The sequence below is a fragment of the Cetorhinus maximus genome, unplaced genomic scaffold, assembly GCF_964194155.1.
Source record: "Cetorhinus maximus unplaced genomic scaffold, sCetMax3.hap1.1 HAP1_SCAFFOLD_316, whole genome shotgun sequence".
Taxonomy (NCBI): Eukaryota; Metazoa; Chordata; class Chondrichthyes; order Lamniformes; family Cetorhinidae; genus Cetorhinus; species Cetorhinus maximus.
Window position 1 is genome coordinate 250203 of NW_027596266.1, and position 18995 is coordinate 269197.

Here is an 18995-nt window from a genome sequence, read left to right on the forward strand (position 1 = left end):
ACTGGGTTCAGGCGATCATCTGATTTCACTATACACCAGCGTATTCACACTGGGGAGAGGCCATTCGCCTGCTCCGAGTGTAGGAAGGGATTCACTTGTTCCTCCCACCTTAAGAGACATCAGCGAGTTCATCAGTATGAGCAGGAGTTGGATCCTGCTGTTATTGCAGCTGTAAATCACATCCAGTGCTGAAACATGTTCATTCTGACAGTTGGAGTTAACTTCTGATATTCGTTGCCCCATTAGATTTGTGTTTGCCCCACAGCCTCTCTCATTCATGTGTCAATAGATGACTATGTCAACAAAGCTTTTTAATTCAAATCCACTCACAAACTGTATTGAAGTGAAGATGAGCACAGATCACAGTCCAGTCCTGCAGCTCTATATTGACAGGAGAAAGTGTTCTGTAACTGGAGGATGAGGATGTGAGTTTTGAATGTTTGTAATCACAAGTAGACTTGAGCTATTTGATAGACAGGCTGTTCAAAGCTGTTAATTTGTCAAATATTGAAGGAATTCATCTTAAAGAAAACTCACCAATTTATAACCTCAGACTCTGGTCCCTGCGGTGATTAATACTCAGTATCCATTCGTGCTGACTTAGTGTGAATCTGTGAATAGCCTGTGGAATCTGTGTTCCTTGTTTTGTGAAATATCTCTCCCCATTCGTGCTGACCTGATGAATAACTCTGATGACATTTACACATGTCTATACAGAACCTGTGTGCTCAGATTTAACTGTAAGTTGTGATTTGTAACCAATAAACAAGTTAATGTCATGACTTGTAGTCTGGTGTTTGGGTGATTTGTGAAGAAAGATTTAATTCACTTTCTCAGCAGCTCATGGGGATCCAGACTGAGGTTGAATGAATATAAGAAATAGGAGCAGAAATAGGCCATTTGGCTCTTAGAGCCTGCCCTGCCATTCCTTACAATCACAGCTGATCTTCTACCTTAGCTGCACTCTCCCCATATACCTTAATTCCCTTCACACTGAAAAATCTATCAACCTCCGTCTTAAATCTATTCAACAACTGAACGAACATCCACCACTTCCTGGGGTAGAAGCTTCCAAAGATTCACAACTTATTCCGAGAGTGTAATCCCCACGTTCCAGATTCCCCTGCCAGAGGGAAACATTTTCTCAGCATCTACCCTCCAGGCCCCCTAAGAATGTTCCATGTTTCAATGAGATCACCTCTCATTCTTCCAAACTCCAATGAATATAGGTCCAGTCTCCTCAATTTCTCCTCATTGGACAATCTCCTCATACCAGGAACCAGTCTTGTGAAGAGTTGTTTCACTCCGTCTGGGGCAAGTATGTCATTCCTTAGATAAGGAGACCAGTACTGCACACAGTCCCCAGCTGAAGCCGAACCACTGCCCTGTCAAATTATAGTAAGATTTTTTTGCTCGTGTACTCCCGTCCCTTTGGAATAAAGGCACTCAGGATTAAGGAAAATCCCAAGGCCTTTTATACATATGTAAAGGGCAAGAGGGTAGCCAGGGAAAGGGTGGGCCCACTCAGGGACAGAGGTGGGAATCTGTGGAGCCAGAAGAAATGGGAGAGATACTCTCATCAGTATTCACCAAAGAGAAGGACTTAGCGATCGATTTGTCTAGGGAAGAGTGTGTAGATAGCCTGGATTATGTTGTGATTAAAAAAGAGGTGTTAGGCATCTTGAAGAATATTATAGTGGATAAGTCCCCAGGACCAGATGGGTACTACCCCAGAGTACTGAGCGAGGCAAGGGAGGAGATTGCTGGGGCCTTGACAGAAATCTTTGTATCCTCACTGGCTACGGGTGAGGTCCCAGAGGACTGGAGAATGGCCAAAGTTGTTCCATTGTTTAAGAAGGGTAGCAGGGATAATCCAGGAAATTACAGGCCAGTGAGCCTTACGTCAGTGGTAGGGAAATTATTGGAGAAGATTCTTCGTGACAGGACTTACTACCATTTGGAAGCAAATGGGTGTATTAGTGAGAGGCAGCATGGTTTTGTGAAGGGGAGGTCGTGTCTCACTAACTTGATCGAGTTTTTCGAGTAAGTGACAAAGATGATCGACGACGGAAGGGCAGTTGATGTTATATACATAGATTTCAGTAAGGCCTTTGACAAGGTCCCTTATGGCAGACTGGTACAGAAGGTAAAGTCGCACGGGATAAGAGGTGAGCTGGCAAGATGGATACAGACTTGGCTTGGTCATAGAAGACAGAGGGTAGCAGTGGAAGGGTGCTTTTCTGAATGGAGAGCTGTGACTTGTGGAGTTCCGCAGGGATCAGTGCTGGGACCTTTGCTGTTTGTGGTATACATAAATGATTTGGAGGAAAATGTAACTGGGCTAATTAGTAAGTTTGCAGATGAGACTAAGGTTGGAGGAGTTGCAGATAGTGAAGAGGATTGTCAAAGAATACAATGGGATATAGATCGGTTGGAGACTTGTGCGGAGAAATGGCAGATGGAGTTTAATCTGGACAAATGCGAGGTAATGCATTTTGGAAGGTCTAATACAGACAGGAATTACACAGTAAATGGCAGAACCCTTAAGTGTATCGACGGGCAGAGGGATCTGGGTGTACAGGTCTACAGGTTACTGAAAGTGGCAATTCAGGTGGATAAGGTAGTCAGGAAGGCATATGGCATGCTTGCCTTCATTGGCAGGGGTATTGAGTACAAAAGCTGGGAAGTCATGCTGCAGCTGTATAGAACCTTGGTTAGGCCACACTTGGAATATTGCGTGCAATTCTGGTCACCACATTACCAGAAGGATATGGAGGCATTGGAGAGGGTGCAGAGTAGGTTTACCAGGATGCTGCCTGGTCTGGAGGTTATTAGCTATGAGGAGAGGTTGGAGAAACTTGGATTGTTCTCACTAGAGCGACGGAGATTGAGGGGCGACTTGATAGAAGTTTACAAAATTATGAGTGGCATGGACAGAGTAGATGGTCAGAAGCTTTTTCCCAGGGTGGAAGAGTCAATTACTAGGGGCATAGATTTAAGATGAGAGGAGAAAACTATAAAGGTGATGTGCGGGGCAAGTTTTTTATCCAGAGGGTAGTGAGTGTCTGGAATTCGATGCCAGAGGAGGTGGTGGAAGCAGGTACGATAGTGGTGTTTAAGAGGCAGCTTGACAAATACATGAATAGGATGGGAATAGAGGGATACGGACCCCGGAAGTGCAAAATGTTTTAGTTGACGGGCAATATGATCGGCGCAGGCTTGGAGTGCCGAAGGTCCTGTTCCTGTGCTGTAATTTTCTTTCTTTCCTCTTCTTAAAAGCTCTCAAACAATTTCCTTTCCTAATTGCTTGCTGGATCAACATGTTAACTTCCTGTGATACATGTTCGAGGAAACCTCTGAATGCAAACATTTCCCAGGCTCTCACCATTCAAAACTTTCTGCCTTTTTAAAAAGTTCCCAACCAAGATGGATAAGTTCACCACATTGTATTCCATCTGCCATGTCCTTACCCACACATCCAGCCTGTCTCCATTCCTCTGCAGACTCTGTGTCCTCACTGCTCACTTTCCGACCTAACTTGGTATCATCAGCAAACCTGGATATGTTACACTCAGTCATCCAAGTCATTGATATCGATTGTAAATTGCTGATTCCCAATTACTGATCCTTGTGGTATCCTGCTAGTTGCCGTCTGCCAACACAAAAATGTCCCATTTATTCCTACTGCCTGATTTCTACCCTTTAACCAATTCTCAATCCATACTAAGATATTACCCCAATCACGCAAAACCTAATTTTGTGTAATAACCTCTTGTGAGGCTCCTTGTCGAATGCTTTTCAAAAGTCCAAATACACGACATCAACCGTTTTCCTCGTTATCCACCTTACTCATTACACCGTCAAAAAACTCCACACAGATTGTCAAACATGATTTCACTTTCAGAAATCTGTACCGACTCTGCTTGATCAATTAATGGTTTTCTAAATGCCCTGTTACCACATCCCGAATAATAGATTCCAGCATTTTGCCAATGACTGATGTTACGCTAACTGGTCAAAACTTCCCCATTTTCTCTCTTTCCCATTTCTGGAATAGTGAGGTGATGTTTACTAACTTCCAATCCTTGGGAATAGTTCCAGAATCTAAGTATTTCTGGAAGATTAAATCCAATGTATCCACCATGTTCTGTTCCCTGTGGAGATCAATGAACCAAATTAACCAAACGACCCCAACAAGAAAACCAATGGACAAGATTTCATTTCTTATTCCTTTTACTTTAACAATCAATCCAAAATCAAGATCAATGAAATATGACTTAAAAGTCAGATTGTAGTCAGTATTAAGTATAAATTACACATTAAAGAGCAGAAGAAACAAAGAAAGTTCTCATGGATTTTCTAGGCAGTCCACTCACACAACTCTTCCAATCCTCTGTGTGGATGAGGCTTCAACCGATTGTCCAATCTGGAGAGAGAATAGGAAACCCGCCCAAGGGGAAATCGCAGAGAAACTAGACAGAGACGTGAGTTCAGCCCTAAAACAGGAGAACTTAAGAAATAGTTTGTCCCGGTGGGTTAATCGAAGAGAGGGAAGCAGCAGAGGCAGCTGATCAGATTGTCTCAATCTTAGTGACAAAGCAGCTCCACAAGCTCCTCACACTTGCTGTTGGAGGTGAGGATGGAGGAGACAGGGGAGAGGCAATCACTGTAGCTGTTTGCAAATTCGCTGGAGTCTCAGCAGGTGGGATGACCGAGTGAATCCCTCCTCACACACTGAGCAGGTGAATGGTCTCTCCCCAGTGTGAACTCGGTGGTGTGCAGTGAGTTGAGATGCTCGCCTGAACCCAGTCCCACAGTGAGAGCACCTGAACGGTCTCTCATCAGTGTGTACAAGTTGATGGGACATCAGCTCCCCGGAACCTTATAGCACTTCCCGCAGTAAGGACATGTAAAAGGTCTCTCATTAGTGTGAAGTTGCTGGTGTGTCAGCAGGTGGGCTGACTGAGTGAATCCCTTCCCACACACGGAGCAGGTGAACGCTCTCTCCCCAGTGTGAGTGCGCTGATGCTTTTTCAGCTCAGACGGGCCATTGAATTCCTTCCCACAGTCCCCACATTTCCACAGTTTCTGCACATAGTGAACAGTGTTTTTTGTTTCCATGTTCAAAGGCCGACGATATTCAGGTCCTGATGAATCGAATGACTCTTTGTCAGATTCTGTGACGTTTGATGCCAGTTTCCTGACTGCATGTCCTCCCTTTGCAATATGCTGGAAAAATTAATTTAAAACAAGGAAAAGGAAATATGAGAGAGAACCCACAAAAACACAAGGGCAGGTTGTGAAATTGAGCTGAATGAATCTGGGAATTTGTGGGGCCGGCACTAGGAAAAAGTGACCATGAAAACTGCTGGATTGTCATAAAAACCCAACTGGTTCACTAATGTCCTTCAAGGAAGGGAACCTGCCACCCGGTCTGGGCCAACACAAGACTCTGGCTTCTACTGGAGGAGAAAAAGAGAGAGAGAGGGAGGAGGGGGGGTAAAGAGAGAGAGAGAGCCAGAAAGAGAGAGAGAGAGAGAGGTGGAGGAGAGGAAAAAGGAGATGCAATTCATCCATTTGCAACTCAACCAGAATCACAGAATCTCCCAAACCCACAACCCCCACCATCTAGAAGCACAACAGCAGCTGGTGCAGGGAAAATCATCATCTCCAAGACACACACCAGCGAGTTCACACTGGGGAATCAACCGTTCACCTTCTCCGTGTGTGAGAGAAGGGAATTCACTGATCATTGAAACCCTCATAGGAGGTCATGTATGTTGGCAGAAGGGACAGAGAGGGGCAATAGAGATTAATGGCCTAGTTCTAAAGAGTGTACAGGGAGCTGGGACTTCATGTGCGGAGATCTTTGAAGGTGACAGCACAGATTAAGAGAGTAGTTAGCAAAGCAAATTGGATCTTGAGCTTCATAAACGGTGAAATTGAGTACAAAAGCAGGGAAGCTGTGCTGAATCTTTACAAACCTCTGGTTAAATCACAACTTGAGTATTGCGTCCACTTCTGGTGACTAAGCCTTAGGAAGGAGGCATGATCGGGAAATTTGCAGATGACACAAGAATTGGCCGTGTAGTTGAGAGTGAAGGGGACAACTGTTGTCTCCAGAATGATATCAATCTTATGGTTGAGTGGGCGGAGAAGTGGCAAACGGAGTTCAATCCTGAAAGATGTGAGCTAATACTTTTGGAGAGGACAAGTGCATCTGCCCAGTTATGTGGAAAATTGCCCAGGTACACAAAAAGCAGGACAAATCCAACCCGGCCAATTACCGCCCCATCAGTCTACTCTCGATTATCAGTAAAGTAATGGAAGGGGTCAATGACAGCACTATCAAGCAGCCCTTACTTAGCAATAACCTGCTCATTAACGCCCAGTTTGGGTTTCGCCAGGGCCACTCAGCTCCTGACCTCATTACAGCCTTAGTTCAAACATGGACAAAAGAGCTGAACTCCTGAGGTGAGGAGAGAGTCACTGTCCTTGACATCAAGGCCACAGTGATACACCCAGAGTCCTGTTAGGAAGGGAGTACCAGGATTTTGACCCAGCGACAGTGAAGGAACGGCGATATATTTCCAAGTCAGGATGGTAAGTGACTTGGAGGGGAACTTCTAGGTGGACGTGTTCCCATCTATCCGCTGCCCTTGTCCATCTAGAGATAGTGGTCATGGGTTTGGAAGGTGCTGTTGGAGGAGCCTTGGTGAATTTCTGCAGTGCATCTCGTAGATGGTACACACTGCTGCTGCTGTGCGTTGGTGGTGGAGGGAGTGAATGTTTGTAGATGTGGTGCCAATCAAGTGGATGCTTTATCCTGGATGGTGTCAAGCTTCTTGAGTGTTGTGGGAGCTACACCCATCCTCACACGTAGGGAGTATTCCATCACATTCCTGACTTGTGCCTTGTAGGTGGTGGACAGGCTTTGGGGAGTCAGGAGGTGGGTTACCTGTCGCACTATTGCTAGCCTCTGACCTGCTCTTGTAGCCACAGTATTTATATGGCTAGTCCAGTTCAGTTTCTGGTCAATGGTAACCCCCAGGATGTTGATAATGGGGGGGGTTCAGTGATGTTAATGCCATTGAACATCAAGAGGCGATGGTTGGATTCTCTCTTGTTGGAGATGGTCATTGCCTGGCACTTGTGTGGTGCGAATGTTACTTGCCACTTATCAGCCCAAGCCTGGATATTGTCCACGTCTTGCTGCTTCGGACATGGGCTGCTTCAGTATCTGAATGATTGGCTAGTTTCTTCTTTTTTGGCCGGCGCAGGCAAAATGGGCTGAATGGCCTGTTTCTGTGCCGTAACTTTTCTCTGGGTCTAGGGTTCTTTGGAATGTCTTTCAGGGAAGGGAGCCTGCCACCCAGTCTGGACCGACACAAGTTGTGGCCTAACCAGAGCTTTATGAAGATTTAGCACAGCTTCCCTACTTTTGTACTCAATAGCTCTGTTTCTGAAACTCAACATCCCATTAACTTTGCTAACTGCTCTCTTAATGTGTCCTGTTGCCATCAAAGATGTAAGAGAAAGAGAGAGAGAATGAGAGAGAAAGAGAGAGAGAATGAGAGACAGACAGACAGAAAGGTGCAGGAGAGGAAAATAACATAGATTTCAAACATTTGAAACTCAACCAGAACGTTGACAGAATCTCCCAAACCCACACCCCCCACCGCCTGGAAGGACAAGGACAACTGGTGAACGGGAAAACCATCCCCTCCAAGACAGACACCAGCGAGTTCACACTGGGAGAGGCCGTTTACCTTCTCCGTGTGTGAGGAGGGATTTCATTGATTGTCCAATCTGCTGAGAATGTAGCCAGTTCACAAGTGACTGCTGGGGTTGGATTCTGTTCATTCTGACAGTTGGGGTTTGTTTCTTCTGATGTTAATAAATCCTGTAACTGGGCAAGATTTTGGGCAAGATCTACCGGAGAGATATGAGGAAGAAATTTTACACAGTGAGTGCTAATGACCTAGACCTTATTGCTTACACTCAGAGGCCGATAATATCCAGGTCCTGATGAATCGAGTGATTCTATCAGACTTTGAGGTGATGTTTGGTTTGAATTTCCCACCTGCAAAACCTCATCTTCTAGCATCCTATAAATGGAGTACTCAAAATCCATTCCTATCAGCCTAGGGTAGAAATTGAGAAGAAGGAAACATTTCTCTTGGTCTGAGTTTGCTGTGTGTAAATCGTCCCCTTCGAACCCCCTGTAAAAGGAGTTTCCAAAATCCATCCCTGTCAGTCCAGTTCACCCCTCCTGCTACCTGTACCGCGGAGACCGCGCATGCGCCCTGCTGCACATTGCCCCCTATAAAGATGGCGGCCGTTACCACGGGCCTGGCGGAGGGAGAAATCCAGACTTTTTCGGCCCGTTTTCTGCAAACACAAGACCGGTACCTTGTTATTTGGGGTCTGCGGCCTGCACTGTGTCTTTATGAAGGCTCCCTGCCCACTGCGCTGGCTCCATTCCTCCTCACACACCCACTAACTCTGTTAGTTTGCTCCACTCGACATTCTCTCACCCACTCTAAACAGCTTGTCACAGACCAGCACCGCGCATGCTCCAAAAACTAGCCGATTTGCGCATGCGCATTTAGATTCTCTAGTGAGTATAGGGCACATTTTGAGCCGAAGCGAATGCTGGGTGACCGCTCCGCCATTGAGCGTCGATATATAGAATCAAAATCTATGTCCTCTGATCAGAATACTATGGGGGCCATAGGGCCAACATATAAAATTGTTGAGTGAACTGATGCAGCGACCAAATTGCACTGACATCCACAACAATTCTCTCCTGGATGTAACTAGTAACAGCAGAACAAACTTTTACAGTTAGGCTTGGACTCACTAAAGTCTCAGCAGATGGGGTGAACTGATGATATTTCTTGAATATACATGGAATATTGAAACCGTGTCTTGCCAGTAGCAATGCTTCAATTGTGGATCAAATCCTTTGAACTTTTAAAGCTCGAGTGTTAACTGGTGGGCTAACTGAATAAATCCTTTCACATGCATGAAGGATCTGAATGGTCTCTCACCACGGAGACTGTGTTGCCGTCTCAGTAAATGAGTTGATATGGTGAATCACTTTCCATTTCCAACTGGTGAACAATATGTTAACATTGTTAGTTTACCTATACGGTTTCCAGTCAAACGTGGATCTCGGAGTCTACTGGTCATGGATTCCACATTCTTAGCACAAATCATTTAAATAAAATCAAAATACTGCAGATGCCGGCTATATGAAATGAAACAGAAAATGCTGGAATTCTCAGCAGATCTGATAGCGTCTGTGGAGAGAGAAACATAGCTTTTATTTCAGGTCTGCAACATTTCATCAGAACTGCACTGCATCTGAACTGTTAATTATGGCTCTCAATACAAAGATGCTGCCAAATGTGGTCAGGGAACTCAGAAGAAAAAGGACGCCCCTTTTGAGGAATCGAATTCGATGAGAATGAAGGGTGAACTGTCCAACTGAACAGAGACAATCAAGGCACCTTTCCCTTCTTTAAGATATTGGAACATTGATTCTAATGTTATCAGTGAAATTAACTGATCTGTGACATTGAAAGGATTCTCGTTACTGCAAATCAGGAATTCAAACCTAATATCAGTTTCGGGATAATCAGAATACTTGGTAACAGACAAGACACAGAAACGCTCGAAGGGAGACGGCACTGGGTGTAGGAGAGCTGGTTCCCAGTGACATGGATGTGTCTTCAGTGGGTAGGATCAGAATGTTTCCATGTATCCACAATGAATGTCCCCCTTTTGGTTAACAGCTGAACGTGCTGACCAATTGCGCCACAGAGACTAATGAAAGCATCATCAGCAATTCCTAACTTTAGCAAACTGCCTTCAGAATTAATTATCAGTTAATTGAAATAAAAACCATTCAATCATTTCCGCATTTCTTATTTCTGTTCGTTTTCAAACATTCACTAAATTTGCAATATGAAATTGAACAATAATTGGCCAAGTTGGTGACATCCTTGTTTTCGGGGTGTTTGCCTCTCCTTTGCCCTCTGTCACTCTCGGTGTATGTGTTTGTGTGTGTTCCTCTGTCTATGTCAATGTAGTTCAGTTCCCCGAGGGGTTGAACACATTTTTCCCATCACAAACTTTATTCACATTAGTTGTGCAGTTTCATATCAAAATGTCACAAAGGAAAATATCAGGATGGAAGATGCAGGAGGAGTTTGCAATTTTTGGAAGGAGGTGCAGTTAAAAAAGTGGAAGATTCAGCGAGAAGTTTTCTTCTCCTTTAACACGAGAGTTGGAAGCAGATCTGGGAGATATTTGTGCCGGTGTAAACAGTAAAAGCTCCCCTATTACCTCTATATTTTGCCTTGCACCATCATCCCGACAGTTGGTGCTATGCTACCTATCACAACCCTTCACTCATTCCATTTCTTCACCTCTGTATTTGGTTTTGACCTGTTGCACGGATGACATTTCCGGCACTGATGCAAAATTCCACTGATTCTGGCGGAGCTTTTATGCGTTTTGAGGTTTTAATCAACTAAATTTTAGCAATTTGCACGAGGGCTGTAAATCACCGTTCCCTGACCGGGAATCGAACCCAGGCCGCAGCGGTGAAAGTGCCAAATCCTGAATACTAGACCACCAGGGATGATACTTGAAAGTGTTACAACCTGGCCTGATGCCTGTATCTTCTATTTTCATTTCAGGCCTCTTTCACCAGAGGCACGTTTCTCCCACAAAATGACACGTTTATGTAAAACACAAACAACATTCATTGTCACACAGTTCAGGGTGACACTGGGTCCTTAAGCGACAAAAGAAAGAAAAGAAATTGCAACCTCTCCTGTTACCCAATGATTTCCAACAGTCATGATTTTTTCTGAGGATCAATTTCAAATATAATTTAACAACTGATCAACCATGTACCATTGCACATTCCAAATTTATGAAGTTATTGGATTCAAATAAACATTAATTATTCTCTCTTCCTCAGCTCTCCAGTGAATGAGACAGGGAAAAGCAGCAATATCCGGGCCCGCACTCACCCGCTGCCAGTTTAAAAGTACATTTACTTTGCTGAGTGTTTATTCTGTGAAATGATGCAGAGAGAGCATAACATGGTTGTAGGATACTGCGTTCAGTTAATGTTCCACAGTAAACAGGAACAATTCAACTACTTGACAACGTTTCTGCCCCAGACTCCAACCAGGGCGCCTTTATTGTGCAAGGCGAATGTGATAACCACTACACCACAGAAACACAGCAGGAGACAGTACCCCATACCCCTGATTATAATGCAGTCCTGCAGTAGCACTTTGGGTCTTTGATTTGAAGAAAGGGATTTCAGCTGTTCTCATTAGGAATGCTGGAGACAGACTGATGAACAATGCCATCATCAAATGGCACAACATGTTGGAAAATCATTAGATCATCATATCTATCCAAACCCGGGGCACGACGGTAAGAGCACTGAATCCTAACCACTAAACCGACCTGTGCCAGCTTCTGTTGTGAAGAGGAACCAATTAGTCTCAATTTACTTCTCTCTTTTCATAAACATGATGTTTATCCACTTCAATAACTGTCCAATTCACTTCCGAAGAAGCAGTTTCTGCAGAATCCATGCACAGTTTGCCTTAATTAAAATAGTTTCTCTGACCCAATGACATGGTGAGTTGGACTTAGGTTCCTGATACTGGTTTTGATATAATTATTACTTATTTACACAATTGATTTCATATTGAATTTATAAAAGACGTTTATTCTGATTCAGCATGTCCTTATTATTTCTGAGTTTATGTCTACATTCTCATTACGTTTCCTCTTCAAACTGCCAACCGAGTCTGTTACAGAACAGGGATAAAACCAAAAATACCTGGAAAACTCAGCAGGTCTGGCAGCATCTGCAGAGAGGAACACAGTTAATGTTTCGAGTCCGTATGACTCTTCATCAGAACTAAGGGATAAATAATTGTTACAGATTGTCCCTCTTCGTAGAACAGGGATAAATGATTGTTACAGATATCCAAAGGTCCGGTTCGATCACATGCTTAAACAGATAGTTTAATTGGTTTAAAATAATTTAGATCTGGGAATGGAATCTTATACAGGATAAGTATTTATCTTGGAAACAGGAAAGCGAGTCACTGTGCAATACAAATCCCACGGTGCTCATTTTGAGATTTGGTGAATGATAGTAGATGTACGGGAATGAAGGAACATGGAAGTGAAGCAGGAAAAACACACAGGAGAGTTTGGAAGGTTTTTGACTTCATTTCATCAATAATTTATTCTGGAGGCACCGAAAGGGAAGAAAAGGGAACAGCGCAGTCGACAGGATTCAAGCCTATGTGGGGAGATTTCCAATGGGTTTTGAATCCAACCTTAACCACTCGGCCACAGCAATGAGCCTTCAACGAGTATTAATGCTGTTCATATAAAATCTTGGGATGGCTACAGCAGAGGAAGAGGACATTCGGCCCGATTGATTCCAGGTCACCCTGAAAATTATACTGCCTTGTTCTTCCGACCAAAATAAAGCACTGCAAACGTCAGTGCCCGGAAAACCAAGCCTGACATATTTGCTCAGGTGAGGAACCAGCTGAAGCTTTCAATATTGGTTTTCTTAACTCTGAATTTCCAAATGGGAATTGGAAAATGGCTTGAAAGCGAGAAAAAACAGGGTTAAGGAGAAAGAGAAAGGAAATTGAGATTAATTATAAAGCTCTTTGTACAAAACTGACATAGAGAGAATGGGTGGAGGTCCTCTTACTGCGCTGTGCCATTTGATGATGACATTGTTGATCAGTCTGTCTCCAGCATTCCTAATGAGAACAGCCGAATCCATTTCTTCAAAACAAAGACCCAAAGTGCTGCTGCATGACGTCACCGCTTAACATTCCAGACAGCTCCATTGGGCTCTTTACAGCGCAGGGTTTGTAGAGGCGAGTGGGGGTCATATTTGCTTCACATGTGATAGCGCAGCAGTTTGAAACCAGGCAAGAGCATTATCCAAGCGTGTTTATTTAAATGTGAGTGGAAGTGCAATCATTTACCTTTGTTGTAAATATAAACATCCTGCTGACTAAGGTTTTTACCTTTTGTGATTTTAACCGAATTAATTATCATTTCAATAGAAGAAAACCCATCCAAATGCACATGTATTTTCTGATTTCCATTCAGGAAATTTGCTTTTGGAAATCGAACAAAAACTGAGCCAAGTTACTGAAATCCTTGCTTTCTACGCCTCGGTCTCCCCTTAGGCGTCTGTCACTCTCGGTGCATATCTCTCTGTGTGTGTTCCTCTGCGATTGTCAATGTGGTTCAGTTCCCTGAGGGGTGAAAGCGTTTTAAAAATCACAAATTTTATTTACATTAGTTGTGCAACATCGTGTTAAAAAGTTGCAGAGAGAAGCAGCAGCGTAAAAGATAAAAGAGGAGATTGGCCCTTTCTATATATGCCTTACAACAACAACTTATATTTATAAAGCACGTTTAACGTAATGAAACGTCACAAGGCGTTCCCCAGGATCATTATATTACAAAGTGTGACACTGAGCCACATATACGGTCAGATGACTAAAAGCTCTGTCAAAGGTGGAAGCTTTAAGAACTGTCTTAAAGGGAGAAAGTATCGATTTCATGTTCCAGCTAACAGCAATGGTTGGTGAAGAAGTCATTTGTGTTCAACCTAAACAGACCATTTGGTCGGAGCAAGTTGTCTCTGGTGGAAAAGATCTGAAATGAAAAAAAAAAACATGTAAACAGTAGTCTCCATAAGTCAAATTTCAAGCCTTATTGGTAGTTTCCCTCGTGGCACAGTGACTATGATTCGGCACTTTCATTGGACCAATAGCATTTAGGTTGGAGGGTTTTGGAAATTGAAAGTTGCACATGAGCAGCTTGTGGGACTATTTCACCTCACTGTCAATTTCATGTTCCAGCTCACAGCAATCGTTGTTTTCATTGGCTGAAGAAGTCGTTTTTTGTTGAACCTAAACCTCAACTGAAATGAAAAAAAGGGCAAAGGCTGTAGATAAGCCAAACCGAAAGTACGTTGGACAGCTAGTATGGTGGTCTAGTGGTTAGGATTCAACGCTCTCATAATTCAATTCCCAGTCAGGGAATGAAGATTTATTGATCTTGTGAAGTTGTTAAAACAATTTCTTAGAAACATTTACCAGCCCCACCGGAATCAGTGGAATGAGGTTTGAAGCTTTGCCTCAGCTGCAAATCTGACACTTGAGAACAAATACAGTGAAAAGCTTTAGAAAGTTGGTGTAACTTTTATTTGTGACTCACTAACTTGGGTATTCTGTAAATGCTGCTCGGAGGTTTAGTGACCGGGATATAATCTACCTGCGTTTCCCTGAGCCTGTGCTCGGTGTATGGGAAGGTTTAGCCCAGGTTGCTTTTCTGCTTTTCCCTGTCTCACTCACTGTGGAGCTGAGGAAGAGAGATTAATTGATGGGTTTGTTTGAATCCAATAATTTCCTAGATTTTTAATTGGTACGATGAAGCTATTTATTTGGCTCAAATCTTTTCTCATTATATGTGTTTGTGTGTTTGCTTTTTGTGTGGGAGTTCACTGGATAACAGTAGATATGGCACCATTTTGGGAATATTATTTTGCAGCCCAAGTACTCAGTGACCAGCTCTCCTACAACCAGTGCCGTCTCTCTTAAAGCCTTCCCGTGTATTGTCTGTTACCAAATATTCTGATTGTCCCAAAGCCAATATTAGGTTTGAATTCCTGATGTGCGGTAAAGAGAATCCTTTCAATGCCTCAGATCAGTTAATTTCACCGATAACATCAGAGTCAATGTTCCAGCGTCTTAAAGAAAGGAAAGATGCCTTGACTGTCTCTGGTCAGTCGGGCATTTCACCCTTCATTTTCCTCGAATTCCATTCCTCAGAGGGATTTTCCTTTTCTTCTTGAGTTCCCTGACTACACCTGGCAGCATCTTTGGATTGAGAGGCAAAATTAACAGTTCGGATGCAGTGCAGTTCTGATGAAAGGTTACAGGCCTGAAATGAAAAACATGTTTATCTCTCCACAGATGCTAACAGATTTGCTGAGAATTCCAGTATTTTCTGTTTTTATTTCAGATAGCCAGCACCTGCAGTATTTTGATTTTCTGTAACTCCTTACTGAAACATATGCGATCCTGAGGGGACTTGACAGGGTTAATGTGGAGACGATGTTGCCTCTTGTGGGACAATCTAGAACTAGAGATTACTGTTTAAAAATAAAGGGTCACCGATTTAAAACGGAGCTGAAGCAAAGTTCTTTTTCTCTCAGAGGGCCGTGAGTCTTTGGAACTCCCTTCCTGAAAAGATTGTGGAAGCAAAGTCTTTGAATATTTTTAAAACAGAGGTGGATATATTCTTGGTAAGCGAGGGGGTGATAGATTATCGGGGGTAGGCACGATATAGATTTTGGGTTACTTTCAGATCAGCCACGATCTTATAGAATGGTGGAGCAGGCTTGAGGGGCCGAATGGCCTACTCCTGCTCCTTGTTCTTATGGACGAACCCATTACCAGTAGATTTCGAGATCCATGTCTGAGCTGAAAAATTATAGGTAAACTCAATCTGTAAACAGACCATTCACCAGCTGGAAATGGAAAGGGATTCACTCATCAGCTCTTTTACCGACACAGCAACACAGTCTCACTGGTGCGAGGCCATTCAGATACTTCATGAGTGCAAAGGGCTTTATTCAGTTTGCCCACATGTTAACACCCCAACTTGAAAAGTTCAAAGTTTGATCCACAATCAGGGCATTGCTACTGGCAAGAGGCACTTAATGTTCCATGTTTGGGAGCAAAAAAAAGGCACCAGCTCAATCCAACTGCTGAGACTCCACTGAGTTCAGGTTTAACTGTAGGGCTTTGTTCTGCTGTTCATTACATCCAGGAGAGAATTATGGTGGAGACCAGACCAATTTGGTCACTGCATCGATTGATTCAAGGATTTTATATCTTGCCCCCTTGGCATCGTATTCTGATTACAGGACATATGTTTCTGTTGCACATTATCACCTTTGAATGATGGGGTGGTCACCCAGCATTCGCTGCGGGGAAGAATGTGCCCTCTCCCCATTAAAGCAGCTTCCTGCACATGCGCATTACTCTGCGTGTGTGGTGTGTGTGTGTGTGTATGTTTGAAACATGCGCATTACGGCCTGTTTCATGAGCATGTGCAGTGCTGGTCTGTAACTGAAGCTGCTCAGAGCGGTGAGAGAATGTTGAGCGGAGCAAACTAACAGAGTTAGTGGGTGTGTGAGGAGGAATGGAGCCAGCGGAGTGGGCAGGGAGGCTTCATAAAGACACAGTGCAGGCCGCAGACATAACAAGGTACCGGTCTTGTGTTTACAGAGAACGGGCCGAAAAATTCTGGATTTCTCCCTTCGTCAGGCCCGGGGTAACGGCCGCCATCTTTATAGGGGGCAATGTGCAGCAGGGCGCATGCGCAGTCATCCTGGTCCAGGTAGCAGGAGGAGGGAATGTTGTGCATTTCTATCCTGGACGAACAGGGATGGATTTTGGAAACTCCTTTTACAGGGGATTAGAAGGGGAGGATTTACACACAGCAAACTCAAACCAAGAGAACCCTTTCAGAATTTCTGTCCTGGACTGACAGTGATGGATCTTGTGTACTCCATTTACAGGATTTTAGAAAAAGAGGGGAAACTCAAGGGAGATGAGAAACTCAAACCAAACAGCACAGCAACATCTGAAAGTCACTTGATTCCTCAGCACCTTAATATCACCAGCCTTTGAATGTAAGCATTGAGTTCCAGGTCACTACCAGTCACCAGGTAAAAAATCTCTTCCTCACATCCCCCTTGTGGATCTTGCCTAAAATCTTAAATCTCTGTCCCTTAATCCTTTTATAATCAGCTAATGGGAAAAGATTTTATTTAACTACCCTATACATACCTTTCATAATCTTGTACACATCTATCAAATCTCCCCTCAATGTCCTTTACACCAAGGAGGAAAACCCCAGTTTCCCGAACCTAACCTTACAATTAAAATCCCTCACCCCTCAAATTATTCTGGCAAATCTACTCTGCAGTCCCTCAAGGACCCTCACATCCTTCATAATGTGTGGTGATCACTGGTTTGCACAGACCCAGATGTTCTTGTGTCCATGTCTGTGACATCATCGCACATCAACAATTACACAGTGACATCATCACACATCGACAATTACACGGTGACATCACCCTGCTCCCCGGGTATTTCCTCAACTGGGAGATTTTTCTCTGACTCCAGTGCTTCTGTTTTCTTTCCAGTCGCAGGCTCCAGCAGGAGAGTCTAAAGTTGGAATGAGTGAAATAGTTTCAGAGGTTAATATTTTTGAGTAATCATCTACAAGTGTTGTACTATGTTATCTGTGAGATTTCAATGGCACTGGAGCTGGTGTGACTCCTTTACTGTGGATCTGAATCCATGTCCACCTATGGTCCTGTTTTACCTCTGCCCTTCCTGATCATCTCTCTGCCATTGACTAACCTCCCCTGCCTCTAATACTGGGTGTGTTTTAACTATGTTTCATACTCTACTGTAACTTCTGCCAACTCTGTCTAAATGAAGTTTCCACTGCTGCCCATCCCCTGACCATGTGCTGCTGGCTTCCCAGCTTTATCTTCCCACAGTATCTTTCAGAGTCAGGAATTGTTTTTCCTGTGCTTTAGTCAATTTCTCTTCCGTTCTGAGCTTCTCTTGACCATCACATACTGCCCACCCTGAAACACTAATTAATTAATTCTGTTGTGTGATAGAACACTCTAAGATGTTTCACAGGAGTGTTAGAAAGCAACATCTGACACCAAGCCACATGAAGAGATATCAGGGCAGATGAACAAAGGTCTACTAAAAGAGGTAGGTTTTAAGGAGTATCAAAAAGGAGGAAAGAGAAGTGGAGAGGTTTAGGGGGGAAATTCCAGAGCTTATGTGGCAGATGCTGGGGGAGACACTAAAGGTGGAGCAGTTAAAATCAGGAATGCTGATGAGGTCGGAATTCGAGAAGTGTAGATATCTCAGAGGGTTGTGAGGCTGGAGGAGATTACAGAGATAGGGAAGGAAAGACCTTTCACGAATTTAAACTAAGGATGAGAAATTTAAAATCTAGGTTCTCCTTAACCCAGAGCCTTTGTAAGTCAGTGGGTACAAGGGTGATGGGTAAACAAGACTTGGTGCAAGTAAGCAGAGTTCTGGATTACAGGGGTGCTGAATGTGGGAGGCCGACCAGGAGTTGAGTCTAGAGGGAACAATGGAATGGATGACAGGCTTAGCAATTACATAAAGGGATATGGGGACAGTTTGGGGAAAAAGACATTGATCGGATTGAACGGTGGAGCAGGTTTGACGGGCTGAATGGCCTACTCCTATTCCTATCAACAGTCTGGTTCAGTCTCAGTCAGTCAGGGAGAGGGATGGAGTCGGTGTCTAGGGAGTGGAGTTTTTAGCTGGGACTGAAGACAATGGCTTCAGTCTTTCCAGTAATTAAATGGAGGAACTTTCTGCTCATCAAATACTGGATGTCAGACAAGTCAGGATGGTGTGTGACTTGCAGGGGAACTTGGAGGTGATGGTGTTCACATACACCTGCTACCCTGGTCCTTCCAGGGGGTGGAGGTTGATGTTTCTGGAAATTTAGTCAAAGTTTTGTTGTTGATATCCTTTCACCCCCTGCCCCTCCCACCTCTCTCCACCCTTGTAGGCCAGAGTCTTGTGTAGGCCCAGACCGGGTGGCAGCTTCCCTTCCCTGAAGGACATGAATGAACTAGTTGGGTTTTTATGACAATCCAGCAGTTTTCATGGTCACTTTTTCCTCGTGCCGGCCCCACAAATTCCCAGATTCATTCAGCTCAATTTCACAACCTGCCTTTGTGTTTTTGTGGGTTCTCTCTCACTCCCTTTTTTCTGTTTTAAATCAATTTCACAGAAGGGGAGGATTTATCATCAGGAAACTGAAACCAA

The 18995-nt window shown here is 43.8% G+C and overlaps 1 protein-coding gene across 1 annotated transcript in view; it reads left to right on the top strand.

Moving 5' to 3' along the window:
* LOC144673226 (uncharacterized) overlaps positions 1-18995 on the top strand; it is a 91158-nt gene that overhangs the window by 71245 nt on the left and 918 nt on the right. Inside the window, 1 exon segment of the mRNA XM_078535166.1 lies at positions 2-134. Coding sequence (XP_078391292.1) covers positions 2-134 — 133 coding nt within the window.